This window comes from Salvelinus alpinus, chromosome 6, assembly GCF_045679555.1.
Source record: "Salvelinus alpinus chromosome 6, SLU_Salpinus.1, whole genome shotgun sequence".
Lineage (NCBI taxonomy): Eukaryota > Metazoa > Chordata > Actinopteri > Salmoniformes > Salmonidae > Salvelinus > Salvelinus alpinus.
This window is the reverse complement of record NC_092091.1, coordinates 77,523,713-77,534,837: the sequence shown is the minus strand read 5'-3', so window position 1 is coordinate 77,534,837 and position 11,125 is coordinate 77,523,713. Positions and strand designations below refer to the sequence as shown.

The 11,125-nt window shown below is 43.0% G+C and overlaps 1 protein-coding gene across 2 annotated transcripts; it reads right to left on the bottom strand.

Annotated features, from left to right (window-relative positions):
- Nucleotides 1-1,198: 1,198 nt before the first annotated feature.
- LOC139579426 (prostaglandin reductase 1-like) lies at nt 1,199-10,373 on the bottom strand. Of its 2 annotated transcripts, XM_071408088.1 has the most exons (9): nt 10,101-10,373; nt 8,133-8,286; nt 7,292-7,395; nt 6,203-6,370; nt 5,969-6,086; nt 5,641-5,796; nt 5,397-5,502; nt 4,635-4,753; nt 1,199-1,920 (listed from the first exon to the last, which is right to left on the bottom strand). In XM_071408088.1, exons 2-9 carry the CDS (start codon nt 8,238-8,240, stop codon nt 1,810-1,812), a joined length of 990 nt encoding a protein of 329 aa, XP_071264189.1. In that variant the 5' UTR covers nt 8,241-8,286; nt 10,101-10,373; the 3' UTR covers nt 1,199-1,809. The 2 variants fall into 2 exon arrangements, with proteins under 2 accessions (XP_071264189.1, XP_071264190.1); XM_071408089.1 differs by lacking the exon at nt 10,101-10,373 and having other exon boundaries at nt 8,133-8,391.
- Nucleotides 10,374-11,125: the final 752 nt, after the last annotated feature.

Here is an 11,125-nt window from a genome sequence, read left to right as displayed (position 1 = left end):
CCTCGACTTCGGCGATGCCATTTACAAAATAGCTTCCAATACTCTACTCAGCAAACTGGATGCAGTCTATCACAGTGCCATCCGTTTTGTCACCAAAGCCCCTTATACCACCCACCACTGCGACCTGTATGCTCTAGTCGGCTGGCTCTCGCTACGTATTCGTCGCTAGACCCACTGGCTCCAGGTCATCTATAAGTCTATGCCAGGTAAAGCTCCGACTTATCTCAGCTCATTGGTCACGATAACAACACCCACCCGTAGCACGCGCTCCAGCAGGTATATCTCACTGGTCATCCCCAAAGCCAACACCTCCTTTGGCCGCCTTTCCTTCCAGTTCTCTGCTGCCAATGACTGGAACGAATTGCAAAAATCGCTGAAGCTGGAGACTTATATTTCCCTCACTAACTTTAAACATCAGCTATCTGAGCAGCTAACCGATCACTGCAGCTGTACATAGCCCATTTGTAAATAGCCCATCCAATCTACCTACCTCATCCCCATATTGTGTTTATTTACTTTTCTGCTCTTTTGTACACCAGTATTTCTACTTGCACATCACCATCTGCTCATCTATCACTCCAGTGTTAATTTGCTAAATTGTAATTACTTCGCTACTATGGCCTATTTATTGCCTTACCTCCTCACGCCATTTGCACACACTGTATATAGACCTTTATTTCTATGTGTTATTGACTGTACGCTTGTTTATTCCATGTGTAACTCTGTGTTGTTGTTTTGTGTCGCACTGCTTTGCTTTATCCTGGTCAGGTCGCAGTTGTAAATGAGAACTTGTTCTCAACTAGCTTACCTGGTTAAATAAAGGTGAAATAAAAAATAAAAAAGATGATTTGGTTATATTTCATAGCAACACTCATGAATAGGCCATTATAAATGGTTTACACATTTGCTATAAATGGTTTACAGATTTGTCAGGGTGACTGGTCACTTTGTTGTTGTTTGAGTCCCAGATTGACCCTTTATTAAGTCTATCTGATGGAGTTGTGTTGGATACCGATTTGAAGAGTTAAACATATTTTTATAACTTAACTCACAACATTACATCAGAAACTATTAAAGGAGTGGACTAAAGATACAATAGGTGATATATTAGCGGTGAAAAAGACATGTATAGTCCATGTTGTGGGGACTGTCTGGTAATTAGTCAAATCTTATGTCATTGGTGTAAAAAAAGTCATGATCATTAGGATGGATGTTTAATAAACATTATATTGTTAAAACATGTTTATTGTGTTAGTAGCATACACACAGTGTGCTGCAGTCTGTTCACTCTGTCTTTTGAATTACATTGGACCAATGCCTGTCTGTCTGTGGAATTACACTGGACCAAAACCTGTCTAGCTGTCTGTTGAATTACACTGGACCAAAACCTGTCAATCTGTCTGTTGAATTACAGTGTACCTAAACCTTCAGTATTGCTGTCTGTTGAACTACACTGGACCTAAACCTTCTGTATTGCTGTCTGTTGAATTACACTGGACCTAAACCTTCTGTCTAGCTGTCTGTTGAATTACACTGGACCTAAACCTGTCTAGGTGTGTGTTGAATTACACTGGACCTAAACCTGTCTAGGTGTGTGTTGAATTACACTGGACCTAAACCTGTCTAGGTGTGTGTTGAACGTGTCTATGAATAAACATGGACCAGAAGACAAGTGTGACACACAGGAAGGATTCTGGAATGTTAAGTAGAAACAGATTCTGGTTCTAGAACCTGGAGTGTATGAAGATGAGTGTTCTGGAATGCTTTAGCCAGATGTTCTGGAGGAGTGTAATGTTGATTGTGACGTCATCACACCTTGACCACAGCCTTGCCGGTGTTGTCTCCCTGTAACATGCCCATGAAGGCAGCAGGCATGTTGTTGAAACCACTGGTGATGTGTTCACTGCATCTCAGCTTGCCCTGAAAGATCAACACAAACATTTAATTCTCCCTGCCAGCATCATCACTACTGTCATCACCATCATCCTCGTCGTCATCACCACCGTCATATTCATCATCATCATCATGCTTACACAGTGTTTGACAACTGTTTTCATGGATTCACATGACTCAATAAAACTACCTTCAGAAGCAATCTTTACTGGATGGGTTTCTATAGTATCCTGAACACTGGTAATGTAACACTTTTTAAAAAACCTTTATTTAACTAGGCAAGTCAGTTAAGAACAAATTCTTATTTACAATGACGGACTAGGAACAGTGGGTTAACTGCCTTGTTCAGGGGCAGAACGACAAATGTTTATCCTTGTCAGCTCAGGGATTCGATCTTGCAACCGTTCCGGTTACTAGTCCAACGCTCTAACCACTAGGCTAATTGCCACCCCTGCCAACAGAACACCGGTAATGGAACACCGGTAATAGAACACCGGTAATACAACACAGGTAATGGAACCCTGCCCCTGTACATCAGTCATCCAGGCCAATATTGTCCCTAGTACCGGAACACTGCTAATACAACACTAGTAGCAGAACACTGCTAATACAACACTAGTAGCAGAACACTGCTAATACAACACTAGTAGCAGAACACTGCTAATACAACACTAGTAGCAGAACACTGCTAATACAACACTAGTAGCAGAACACTGCTAATACAACACTAGTAGCAGAACACTGCTAATACAACACTAGTAGCAGAACACTGCTAATACAACACTAGTAGCAGAACACTGCTAATACAACACTAGTAGCAGAACACTGCTAATACAACACTAGTAGCAGAACACTGCTAATACAACACTAGTAGCAGAACACTGCTAATACAACACTAGTAGCAGAACACTGCTAATACAACACTAGTAGCAGAACACTGCTAATACAACACTAGTAGCAGAACACTGCTAATACAACACTAGTAGCAGAACACTGCTAATACAACACTAGTAGCAGAACACTGCTAATACAACACTAGTAGCAGAACACTGCTAATACAACACTAGTAGCAGAACACTGCTAATACAACACTAGTAGCAGAACACTGCTAATACAACACTAGTAGCAGAACACTGCTAATACAACACTAGTAGCAGAACACTGCTAATACAACACTAGTAGCAGAACACTGCTAATACAACACTAGTAGCAGAACACTGCTAATACAACACTAGTAGCAGAACACTGCTAATACAACACTAGTAGCAGAACACTGCTAATACAACACTAGTAGCAGAACACTGCTAATACAACACTAGTAGCAGAACACTGCTAATACAACACTAGTAGCAGAACACTGCTAATACAACACTAGTAGCAGAACACTGCTAATACAACACTAGTAGCAGAACACTGCTAATACAACACTAGTAGCAGAACACTGCTAATACAACACTAGTAGCAGAACACTGCTAATACAACACTAGTAGCAGAACACTGCTAATACAACACTAGTAGCAGAACACTGCTAATACAACACTAGTAGCAGAACACTGCTAATACAACACTAGTAGCAGAACACTGCTAATACAACACTAGTAGCAGAACACTGCTAATACAACACTAGTAGCAGAACACTGCTAATACAACACTAGTAGCAGAACACTGCTAATACAACACTAGTAGCAGAACACTGCTAATACAACACTAGTAGCAGAACACTGCTAATACAACACTAGTAGCAGAACACTGCTAATACAACACTAGTAGCAGAACACTGCTAATACAACACTAGTAGCAGAACACTGCTAATACAACACTAGTAGCAGAACACTGCTAATACAACACTAGTAGCAGAACACTGCTAATACAACACTAGTAGCAGAACACTGCTAATACAACACTAGTAGCAGAACACTGCTAATACAACACTAGTAGCAGAACACTGCTAATACAACACTAGTAGCAGAACACTGCTAATACAACACTAGTAGCAGAACACTGCTAATACAACACTAGTAGCAGAACACTGCTAATACAACACTAGTAGCAGAACACTGCTAATACAACACTAGTAGCAGAACACTGCTAATACAACACTAGTAGCAGAACACTGCTAATACAGCACTAGTAATAGAACACTGCTAATACAACACTAGTAATAGAACACTGCTAATACAACACTAGTAGCAGAACACTGCTAATACAACACTAGTAGCAGAACACTGCTAATACAACACTAGTAGCAGAACACTGCTAATACAACACTAGTAATAGAACACTGCTAATACAACACTAGTAATAGAACACTGCTAATACAACACTAGTAGTAGAACACTGCTAATACAACACTAGTAATAGAACACTGCTAATACAACACTAGTAGCAGAACACTGCTAATACAACACTAGTAGTAGAACACTGCTAATACAACACTAGTAATAGAACACTGCTAATACAACACTAGTAGCAGAACACTGCTAATACAACACTAGTAATAGAACACTGCTAATACAACACTAGTAGCAGAACACTGCTAATACAACACTAGTAGTAGAACACTGCTAATACAACACTAGTAGTATAACACTGATAGTAGAACACTGGTAGTAGACCACTATTAGAAGAACACTATTAGAAGAACACTGGTAGTAGAACCCTGGTAATAGAACCCTGGTAACAGAAACCTGATATTAGAATAATGGTAATAGAACACTGGTAGTAGAACCCTCTCTCTGTACCTCAGTCATCCAGGCCATCAGCCTCCTCAGTGACTGCTGGTGTTTGTGTTTCCAGCGAGCACACAGGAAGCCCTCCATCCTCAGCTGTTTGAAGATCATATGGGTGTGTACATACGGCCCTGAAATATAAATAAATACCTGTCTGTGGTGCGGACAGTATACCTGTCTGTGGTGCGGACAGTATACCTGTCTGTGGTGCGGACAGTATACCTGTCTGTGGTGTGGACAGTATACCTGTCCGTGGTGTGGACAGTATACCTGTCCGTGGTGTGGACAGTATACCTGTCCGTGGTGTGGACAGTATACCTGTCTGTGGTGTGGACAGTATACCTGTCCGTGGTGTGGACAGTATACCGGTCCGTGGTGTGGACAGTATACCTGTCCGTGGTGTGGACAGTATACCTGTCCGTGGTGTGGACAGTATACCTGTCCGTAATGTGGACAGTATACCTGTCCGTGGTGTGGACAGTATACCTGTCCGTGGTGTGGACAGTATACCTGTCTGTGGTGTGGACAGTATACCTGTCTGTGATGTGGACAGTATACCTGTCTGTGATGTGGACAGTATACCTGTCTGTGGTGTGGACAGTATACCTGTCTGTGATGTGGACAGTATACCTGTCTGTGGTGTGGACAGTATACCTGTCTGTGGTGTGGACAGTATACCTGTCTGTGATGTGGACAGTATACCTGTCTGTGGTGTGGACAGTATACCTGTCTATGATGTGGACAGTATACCTGTCTATGATGTGGACAGTATACCTGTCTGTGGTGTGGTGTCGTTGTACATGGAGATGCTTCCACACACAGCTATTCTGCCATACTCTCTCATCTGAGGCATCACTACACTGGAGAACTTCCCACCAACCTGGACAGAGAGAGAGAGAGACAGAGAGAGAGAGAGATTGAGCTTTGACACACACACACACACACACACAAATGTCCATACACACACCTGTCCACACACACAAAGAGTGCGTGTGTGCGAGTGGTGCAGTGACCTCACGTTCTCAAAGTAGCAGTCGTATCCGTGTGGCGCGGCCTCCCTGAGTGATTCCTCCAGAGAGGTGGCAGTCTTGTAGTTGAAGACCTGGTCAAATCCCAGCTCCTTTAGATAGGACACCTTGGTATCTGTCCCAGCACAGCCCACCACTCTGCAGCCCTGAGGACGGACGGACGGACACACACACACTGACTCACTATACATTATGAAAGTCACTGGTAACACACAGACACATGGAATATAGAACACAACTTGTCCTCATCTTCAGGAAGTAACTAACACTGTGGAGACGTTGTGGGAACACTCTGGAAACGATGGGGGAATGTTGTACCTTGATCTTGGCGATCTGTCCCACCACTGAGCCCACGGCTCCTGCTGCAGCGTTCACCAGAAGAGTCTCCCCCTTCTTTATCTCACACACCTCCTCTAGTCCATACAGAGCTGTCAGACTAGAGAGATATCATTATCACTATTATAACCACTACTGTATATCACACACCTCAACCACACAGGGCAGTCTGCATATCTATCTATCTATCAAGAGAGATCCATCCATCCATCCTACCCAGGCATGCCGATGGCCCCCAGGGCCAGGGAGAGGGGGATGTCCTGGGGCCAGTCGGGCAGCACAGGGGTCAGCTCTGCCCCATCACACACCCAGTGACTCCTCCATCCACAATCACTGACCACATGGCAGCCAACCGGGAAGCTGGGGTTATAGCTCTGGATCACTCTGGAGAGAGGGGGGGAGAGCGAGAGAGAGGGAGAGAGAGAGAGAGAAAGGTGAGTGTGTGTCAACATGAGTCTCAGTCAGTCTATAGTGTGTCAACATGAGTCTCAGTCAGTCTATAGTGTGTCAACATGCGTCTCAGTCAGTCTATAGTGTGTCAACATGAGTGTCAGTCAGTCTATAGTGTGTCAACATGCGTCTCAGTCAGTCTATAGTGTGTCAACATGCGTCTCAGTCAGTCTATAGTGTGTCAACATGCGTCTCAGTCAGTCTATAGTGTGTCAACATGCGTCTCAGTCAGTCTATAGTGTGTCAACATGAGTCTCAGTCAGTCTATAGTGTGTCAACATGAGTCTCAGTCAGTCTATAGTGTGTCAACATGCGTCTCAGTCAGTCTATAGTGTGTCAACATGCGTCTCAGTCAGTCTATAGTGTGTCAACATGCGTCTCAGTCAGTCTATAGTGTGTCAACATGAGTCTCAGTCAGTGTATAGTGTGTCAACACAAGTGTCAGTCAGTCTATAGTGTGTCAGTCAACACGAGTGTCAGTCAGTCATATAATGTGTCAACATGAGTCTCAGTCAGTCTATAGTGTGTCAACACAAGTGTCAGTCAGTCTATAGTGTGTCAGTCAACACGAGTGTCAGTCAGTCTATAGTGTGTCAACATGAGTGTCAGTCAGTCTATAGTGTGTCAACATGAGTCTCAGTCAGTCTATAGTGTGTCAACATGCGTCTCAGTCAGTCTATAGTGTGTCAACATGAGTCTCAGTCAGTCTATAGTGTGTCAACATGAGTGTCAGTCAGTCTATAGTGTGTCAACATGAGTCTCAGTCAGTCTATAGTGTGTCAACACGAGTGTCAGTCAGTCTATAATGTGTTTGCATCCACATGCCCGCCTCCCTCCCCCATAATGTACCCTTACTTGGCAACTTGGGATCCAATCATCACGTCTCCCTCCTTCATCATCGTCTGGCTGTAGGGTCTCATGTAAGGATCCACACTGAGGAACACAGCCTCCAACAGCACCTGAACAGTGGTCTATTCATTAGTACACACCGTAGCAAAACAATTTGCAACTGAAAATATTTTGCTACAAAAATGTATAATTTGTTAAGGGGTATATTCATTAGTGGACACTGTTTTGCAAAGAAAACACGTGATTTTTGTTGGAAAATTTCTGATTAGTCCCACCCCGTTTCGGCCCAGATAACCTGTTTCTAGTACAAATGTATTAACCACAGGTTATCAAGTCATTTCACATGCCATGGAACATGTTAGAATTGCAAAAGGAACGTGTTCATTTTGTGTGAAGTTCCTGGTAGGGCTTCAGTACGTGTCCAAGACCATTTTCCCCTCTGGGACATTAAAGGGCAATTCCGCCACTTTTCAACTTCATATTCTTTATCTCCAGCCCCAATCCAGTGTCTACATGTGAAAACAGTGTGTTTCTGTGATACTTGATTAAAAAGAGAAGAAGGTCCTCAAAAAGTATTCTCTGTGACATCACAGGGTAGAATTAAAACAGTGACTTCTTGCTCCCCACGTCACCGCAAAATCTCAGTGTTGGATAAACACTGTTTTTAAAAAATATTTTAACTTTTGATGATGTCATCAAGTAGAACCTTTTTAAAGTTATATCTTTTTTCTACAACACATAGAAATGCAACATTTCCACATATGTGGACACTGGTATTGTGCTGCATATTATGAAGATACGGTTGGAAAATGGTGGAATTGCCCTTCAAAGTCTATCCTATCCTCACCTGTCCATTCTTGGGCTGTGGCAGCGTCTCCTCCCTCAGATGGAAGTCACTAGCCTTGGGGAAACCCTGGAAGTGCTGGCGTAACGTCCAGGCCTTGGACACAACCATGGTGCTCTGCTCCTCTGGTCTAAAACAGTAGATCTGTAGAGACGGGCTGGAGGGAAGAGGAGGAGGAGACAGCGGTATGAGTGTATGAGAGAGACAGAGTTATGAGTGTATGAGAGAGACAGAGGTAGGAGAGAGACAGAGGTATGAGTGTATGAGAGAGACAGAGGGAGATATAGAACATGTGTTGTGTGTCTTGGGTTGAAATCACAGTGTAAATATTTGCATTCTTTTGTGCATATGCTAATAAATCCTGTCACAGCTATGTTTACTCAGGGCAGGTCATGAAAACAACTTTGTCCCAATGTTTTCTCAGGGCAAGTCATGGAAACTATTGTTTAGCCATGTTTACTCAGGGCAGGTCATGGAAACTATTGTTATGACATAAAAACAGATTAAGCTACTTTGGGTTGGGAGCAAAAATACATTTTCATTCTCTACTGCAAGATAAGGGACAATAAAAGATTATTCTTGTAATTCAAATGATTCTACTTCTTTACCTGAATATGCTGATTACTGCAGCATAAAACTCAGGGGCGCAACTTTTGATTTTAGAAGTGGGGGGGATAACAATAAATATATTATTAACAGCCTACCTGACCGCTCGGAGGCGTCCGCATGGTCCTAAAGCACACATTTGCCTCGTTTTGTATCACATTCCAATGATAAAACTGGGGTGGACAAAATTGAAATTTCTGCATGCTCCCTGTCCGTCCCACGTCCCCAGTGAAAGTTGCGCCCCTGATAAAACTGAAGTATGTCCAGCTATCCTAGTCTTCACACTATACATTTTATTTTCTGATTGAACCTTTATTTAACTAGGCAAGTCAGTTAAGAACAAATTCTTATTTACAATGATGGCCTACCCCGGACAACGCTGGGCCAATTGTGCGGCGCCCAATCACGGCCTGATGTGATAGAGCCTGGATTTGAACCAGAGACTGTAGTGACGCCTCTTGCACTGAGATGCAGTGCCTCAGACCGCTGCACCACTCGGCAGCCCATGTACATTGAGTACATTTCTTACCTAGCTATATTTCACTGTGTAAAGATGATTAAATATATCTATGTTTTCCATTCAAGTATTTGGTAATTGAATGGAATAGACATCTAAGCACTGCCACTGTGGATTTCAGAAAGCTTCATTTCTGCTACTTTGCAACAGTGTTGCTATGGGTTACTTTATAGGTGGCTGTAACGACTTTCATCTCGAATGTCCACTTCATACAGAGAAATGACACCCCAGCAATGAACTAAAGCAGCCGTTCAGAATTAAATGTAGTTGTGATGAATGAGCTTTTATGGAATGCAATATATGCACGTGTTCAGACAAGACAACTCAACCCAAGGCTGGTCCCAGATCTGTTTCTATGCCAACTGTAGCCAACATGCAACCAACCAACTCCTATTCCTATAGTCGTTGTTTGTGGTTGAAGTTTAATTCTTGGTTTGAAACAGACGACCAAGCTATTCTATGCTAGCCGTTATGCTTAATGTTAAACTGATCAATATGTGTTGTTAATTCAACGTTTCTCAGGCGTCAACATGCGGAATAGACCTACTTCAGCAACAACAACAAAAAGGAGAGGAGCGGAGGAACCCGCCCGTGGGCTACATGCGTGCTGGTAAGCATCTCATCCAAGCAGCCAGATAACGGAATGGGACTAGTCCTACTTTTAGCTAAAGCGAATCCTCACTCGTACGATATCCGTTAGTAAACGCGTATTTACGCCACCGCGAAATCGACTGAATGAGTGTAGGCCAACGTCTCCTAAACGCGGAACTTGTAAATTCGATAAACATTTGTACTAGACAAACACTGAATATTAAGGTAGAAAGGGTGGATATGTCGGTTTACTTTACCGTTTGGTCCGTAAACCGCTCGTGCGCGTCTGCTATTTCAGTTCAGGCTCGCCCACGTCTGCTGGAGAAAGTTGGCTTGTCGGTGGATCCCAGGATTGGGAATAGTAACCGATCTGTCGCAGTGTCCGGAAGGGAACTGTGGGCTTTGTTACTGGCATTGGAGTTATAACGTTGCCTAACCTTTCACCCTAATATTTCCTCACCGACCGAAAATGCGGAATCATTGAACAGTGGCACGCTCTGCAGTGACAGAAGTTGTAGCCTAATGCTACGTTCATAACCAAGTGGAAAGGTAGTATTTGCTATGTACGACTGGGGGGGAAATCCTCTTGAACGTCCCCTCCAACTGGTAATTACTAGAGGAAAACACGTCTATCATCCCGGAGCTCAGACTTCTCCCACATGCTGACCTTTGTAGTCATCTACTAAGAAAATTACTTCCAGAACAGCATTTTCTGCAGTTAAGTGCAACAAAACCTTATTTATAAAAAGTAATCTATTAATATGGTTTTGTAACATTATAATTTGTTTACAAGCATGATGTCCATGGTTGATGCAGCTTGTTGGCTTTTAGCCAGTTGCAGTTTCTCAAAGAGTTCAAAGCATGTGAATGCATTCAACTGGTATTATGACTTCACAACTGGTACTTACCACCTTGCCACTTATTTGGAATGCAGCATTACTCCGTCAATTTATGCTGCATTCATAAACAAGTGGGAATGTGGTTATTACTAGAGGTGTGCCGAGTAGTCGGACAAACAAGTATAGTGAAGGAAATGAGCAATTCTCTTGATGCGATTGTGATCCGAGTATTCTTTTTATTATCCGTGATCGGAAACGCATCTTTCTCATGTCAGTCAGTCAAGTGAGGTGCTGCTACATCATCTAAATAGCTCAACTGGCTAGTTTGCCTGTCTGTAAAGAGAAGGCTGGGCTGTATATTGATCCTGCTGCACTGATTGGACAGAGTAAAGCTGTATGTCTCTGTCCACTCGCTTCATAATTTCACCCGATCACTTTCACTT

What these genes read in the sequence shown, in the direction of transcription:
- LOC139579426 (XM_071408088.1), bottom strand. Translation starts at nt 8,240, where the DNA reads ATGGTTGTGTCCAAGGCCTGGACGTTACGCCAGCACTTCCAGGGTTTC. An exon ending in CACAGCCCAAGAATGGACAG is followed by an intron (nt 7,396 to 8,132) that starts GTGAGGATAGGA and finishes ACCACTGTTCAG; the next exon opens with GTGCTGTTGGAGGCTGTGTT. An exon ending in ACGACTGCTACTTTGAGAAC is followed by an intron (nt 5,503 to 5,640) that starts GTGAGGTCACTG and finishes CTCTCTGTCCAG; the next exon opens with GTTGGTGGGAAGTTCTCCAG.